Source organism: Lethenteron reissneri, chromosome 37 (assembly GCF_015708825.2).
Source record: "Lethenteron reissneri isolate LAM-NWPU_2019-01 chromosome 37, ASM1570882v1, whole genome shotgun sequence".
NCBI lineage: Eukaryota > Metazoa > Chordata > Hyperoartia > Petromyzontiformes > Petromyzontidae > Lethenteron > Lethenteron reissneri.
Window position 1 is genome coordinate 5394 of NC_083815.1, and position 5146 is coordinate 10539.

Consider the following 5146-nt stretch of genomic DNA (forward strand, 5'->3'; position numbering starts at 1 on the left):
CCTTGCTCACCATCATAGAAAGTAAACCTTTCAAGCACATTCTCTCCCCCTTACTCTCTCGATAAACAGCAGCAGCCATTCACCACCAAGTGGTGGTAACATCACCACCACACTTTTTTCAAACTTCAAATGTTAAGATCTTGCAGACAGGTCATGAAATATACCAATAAGTTTCGGGTTAATGTAATACGGTGACTGGCAGATGTACCACCTGGGATCCCAATGTGTCCAGATCTTTCGAGTATCTGCAAATGCCTGACAATCCAGCCTAGGTAAAACCAAGATGGATTGTAAACAGGCCGCCAGTGTTTCAAACTTGCGCAGGTGACCCTGTAAAGGGGTTCATGTTTCACAAGCCTAGATAAAACATGGCATGTGACAAAGAAGACCCAGAGCTTCGTATGGAGTGACAGGCCAGGTAATTGTCACAACATTACACAGAAAATGACATGATAATGCTGCTTAACTGATTTAAGAGTGTGAACTCCACTGCCAAACCAGACCACATGCCAAAAGATAGCCTTAACAGATTTTTGGGGCAAATGTTGTTAGTGAACACCTATGAGGGCTGGCATGACACACATGGGGTTGGGTGGCCAACAACACGCCCGGCCATCTTTGTCTCTTGACTGGCGATGTTTACACATTGTACAATGTACTCATTTGAGGTTGAGTCGACCTAGGGAGGCCAAGGAACAGTTCAGATAATCGTCATTGGTGTTGGCCATGAGCGGGAATCAAACTGGTGTTGAAGGGTTCATAGAAAAATGTGAAAACCGCTACACTACCCCACATACCCTCTCCTTCTTACACAAATTCACCTCAATGACAAACAGCAAAAACAAATCTCTCACACTCAGACGCCCTCTCTTACGAACCCCATGTGTAGACCTGCCCGAGATCGGTGAGAAGCAGACAGTGGCAGGCCGTTGGGCCCGACACCACACTGCTCACATGCACCTTGGCCAGACAGCCGTAGCGGTGCGGCCCCCACAGGGAAACTCCCAGGTTCTTGTAGGCAACTGCGGTGAAACAACAACAACTTCAATGTATAGAACGTCTTCATACGACTGCATCTCAAGACACTTCACATTGTGAAGAACAATGTTAGGGTGGTGGGGGGATGAGGAAAATGGTAGAGCAGACTTTCCTTAACCCTGCTTACTTGCTTGGTTGACAGATGAAGGTTTTGTTATTTTGTTCCCAACAATCTTCATAAACAATGTAATATGTGTGATAGGAAATTCATGTATGTAGTTCTTAAAGTAAATTCTACCATGTCTAGATCACAAATTCCCAATCTGTGTTCCATATACTGTAGGCAAGGTGGGAACCCTTGCAGATACGATTTTGCTCATAAAACCAAATGTTTTGCTGCATGGTGATTTCGCGAGTTTTTTGGAGGGTTAGCAATGGCCCGTGGGTCCAGAGACATTGCAAACACTTAACACACAAGATGGGAACACAGGAGACACAGCCAACCCAGAGAAATAAAGCAGCGAATGGGGAAAAGCGGAAAGGGGCAAATGGCATAGCGCACCACAGGCGGTCTGAGACACTGCTTACCATGTTGTTTGGGCACATCCTTGCGGCCAATCAGGTCCCAATTGGTCGCTCCGCAGATCAGCAGCTGCCCGGACACTTGAGCCCCTTTCAGCAGCTGGAACACAACGTGGCTTGGTCCTTTTTAAATCCTTTATATTAAGTTCGCTTGCTTGCTTAGGACCGTGCAAATCTTTCGGTCGTTTTTTAACCCACTTCCCGTGATCCAATCGAGCTGACATTTTCCACACAGACTCGTTGTGCGTGACAATTAATGTTCGTGAATTTTTTTTTTACATTTTTTACACTTTTTAGGACAAAAATATTATATTTAATTACCAATTGCTTAATGGTGCAATGCAATCATCTGACCCATAGGTGGCAGCCATCTCAAGCCAGAGGACGAGAGGACTCTAGCCGCCACGCATATAAAGGATTTATAGTGAAAAACTTTGTTTTTACGGGTTATACTTATTTTGTTTTTAAAACACAGTTGATGAGCACAGGCCCACAACCCCAAAACGTCAAGCACCCAATAATAAATAGCACTCTCAAAGTTGTAATAGAAAAGAGTTGACAGGTTTCTTGAATTGAATAAGGTCATAAAAGCTTTGGAAAGAGACAATGGGAGCGAATTAGAAATTCAAAGTGTGTGGACGAGACTAAGCAGTCCTGTTTATCAACTTGACCAATCCATTAGCAGGTTTCCAGATTCACTTTTTTAATGAAACACTTGAATCACCGTTTGTTTGAATGAAAGTTCCTTGTAAAATATTTATGGGACCTCATTGCCAGCATCCAAATAATGATGAAAAATAAGAATAGGTGTTACCCTTTCTGGCAATAAACAGCTGTTAAGATGTTCAAACACCAAAGATACCCTTTGCAAGGCATCAATTCTGCATTAACCACACATGCTTGTGGCAAAACATGCAACCATTATCTGATGTACGCATTGTCTTTGAAACTGATTGGTCTACACCAGAGACAGCCTTCTTTATGGCCTTGTCTCATCAGTGTTAAGAGCCATAAGTGTTCTGATACTTGCATTGGCTTTGTTACTGTGCGCCTTCCGGCATTCTCTGGTCTAACACTGGTGAGGAAATGCCATGTGGTGTCTGAACATCTTAACACCTGCTATATTGCCAGAAAGGGTAAAACATTGTTATTTTTCATCTTTGTAAAATGTATAGCAAGGAAACTATCCATGTTCGAACAGGAAACCAATATACGATTCTTTATTTTGTGAAATACATTTTAAAAAATATATTTTATACGTACATTTTATTCGCATTAAGACAGACGTGACGGATTCCATCCCATCAAGCACTTATAACCAGAACGTCAGTAAAGTATTTGCCGTCTGAACCAATGAATCATCAGCCATGATCCAATCCGCTGCTGGGTGAAGCCTTCCCGCACCTTGGGTTAGCACGGTTGGCTACATACGGTGCGAAAGAAGTTCAACACACATCTCCAAGCCTCCAACTTTCACGATCCTCCTGTCATACAACAACCTGCGCAGCAGCTGCACCTGGATGGATTTCATGGCTCCATCTCCTCGGCGGGTTTCCTCCTGGACGCGTCGAGTTCCTTGGCTGCCACTCAAGTGTTGTTCCTAAACATCGCGTCCGTGACCGGCGCTGCTCCAGCTCCCTCACTTCTGCTAACAGCTCGGATGATGTCCGCAACCTGCGTGTTCTCTCTCATCAATGTCCATTTCCTGTCGTGAATGTTTCATTCAAAGCCTGTACGTGTTTCTAAAGTTAATACAATACTTTAATGTAATGAATGAAACGCGTCATCAAAGGCGTGAATGGCATCGCGAAATGATTTCCGTAGTGAATCAGTCAAACTGCTAATGAATGAATACAATAAAAATTGACCGAGCTAAGAGTTGGGCACACAAAGCTCAGGCCCGCCGCGGAGCCTCGGCCTTGCCTGGCAACGCAGTCCAGCGGGAGCGAGGTCCGCGGCGGAGCGAGAGCGGCACGCGGCCTCGCCGAGGGCCTCGCCGCGGCCTTCCAGGCCTCGCCCGGGGCGAGTCGACATCAGCGCTGGGGAGTCGGGAGCGGTGCCGATCACTCCTCGTGAGCACCGTCCCGACCTCAATCGGCGCCCGACTCCGCGTCGTTCTTACCACCGTCTCCCGGGGCCCGAACGGCGTCTCCGGGGCCGCGTTGTGGGTCTCCTCCTCCCCCGCATCCTCCCCGGACTCCCCGTGCAGCTCCTGGGCTCGGGCTCGCCCCGCGCTCCCCCGGCGGCCGCGCTTCGCGCTCGGCCGCGACTGAGGCTGAAGCTTCCTGCGCGGCGGCATCGCGGAATGAGGAGACGGGGGGGGGCGCAGAGAGAAGGGTGGAAGTGGGGGGGGGGGGGCGCTGAGAGAAGGGTGGAAGTGGGGGGGGGGGGCGCTGAGAGAAGGGTGGGGGTGGTGGGGGGGGCGCAGTGGGGGGGGGGGGGGCACAAGGAATTGGGGGGGGGGAGCTGAGAGTCGCTGAGAGAGAAGGACCCCCAATTGGCCACGTGTCCCTCACTCGGCTCAAATCGCAGTGCGCTCTGCCGCCTCTTGTGCATTCGGCAAGTCCTGGCTTTTTACGCGTGGCGCTTACACAACGCGTTTTCGCTTTAACGCGATTCTTCTATTAAAATAACTTTTTGCACGCACCCGTTATAACGCGGTCGACGAACCGCTTTCAGTGCAAATGTTATTCATTAGCAGTCATTCCTCGCTTAACGTGGCACTTTTCAGAATCGCATCTACCACGTTAATTGAGGAATTACTCTTTGGTTATTTCGGTAAAGTCACGTAGAAAGAAAATAAATTAAATAATAGAGTACGACGTTTCTATTGCAACACAAGCAACCATCATCAGATAGAACTAAATTTGAGAGAGAGACAAAACACAGACACGGAGACACACAGACACACAAGCAGAGAGAGACACAACATAGACACAGAGACCCAATGCATCTGTGTCGAGGCCTTAAATACAGAGAGAGAGGGGGGGGCAGAGAGAGAGGTGGGTCTGCTGGGGTAGCTGCTGGGACAGATAAATTAGAATGTCAATGAATCCACCCCGAAGCGACCGAGGAAAGAAGATCGAATGGCCCTATGAGAGCCTGGTGAATTTTAGAGAGAGAAATAGTTTGAGAAAATAAAATGTAGCAAATCTTTTGGAAATGTAATGTAATGCAACACAGAGAGTCGGCTAACACACAGTTAACGCATAGCCTCGTTGATTGCGATCTGTGGCGGACGTGTATCCCCTGCCCCGTATGGATGATTCACTGGACACATTGGCGGGGGCACAATTTTTCTCTACGCTCGACCTCCTTTTGGGGTTCTGGCAGTTGCCCCTCGATTGCTCCAGGCCTAAGATGGCTTTCCGGACGCCGCAAGGGTTGTTCGAGTTCAATAGACTCCCGATGGGCTTACATTCGGCCCCAGCTACTTTACAAAGGTTAATGGAATTGGTTTTGGCGGGACTCCAGTGGGACTCCTGCCTGATCTATTTAGATGACGTTATTTTTATTCAATCGAACGTTTGAGTAACATCTTGTCAGGCTGTGCACTGTTTTTCTCAAAATGCGACAGGCTAATCTC

General features: G+C 47.8%; 1 protein-coding gene across 1 annotated transcript; it reads right to left on the reverse strand.

Annotated features, from left to right (window-relative positions):
* Window positions 1-708: 708 nt before the first annotated feature.
* Window positions 709-3906, reverse strand: LOC133351456 (protein RCC2-like). Its single transcript, XM_061566682.1, has 3 exons — window positions 3683-3906; window positions 1567-1660; window positions 709-1022 (listed from the first exon to the last, which is right to left on the reverse strand). Exons 1-3 carry the CDS (start codon window positions 3857-3859, stop codon window positions 871-873), a joined length of 423 nt encoding a protein of 140 aa, XP_061422666.1. The 5' UTR covers window positions 3860-3906; the 3' UTR covers window positions 709-870.
* Window positions 3907-5146: the final 1240 nt, after the last annotated feature.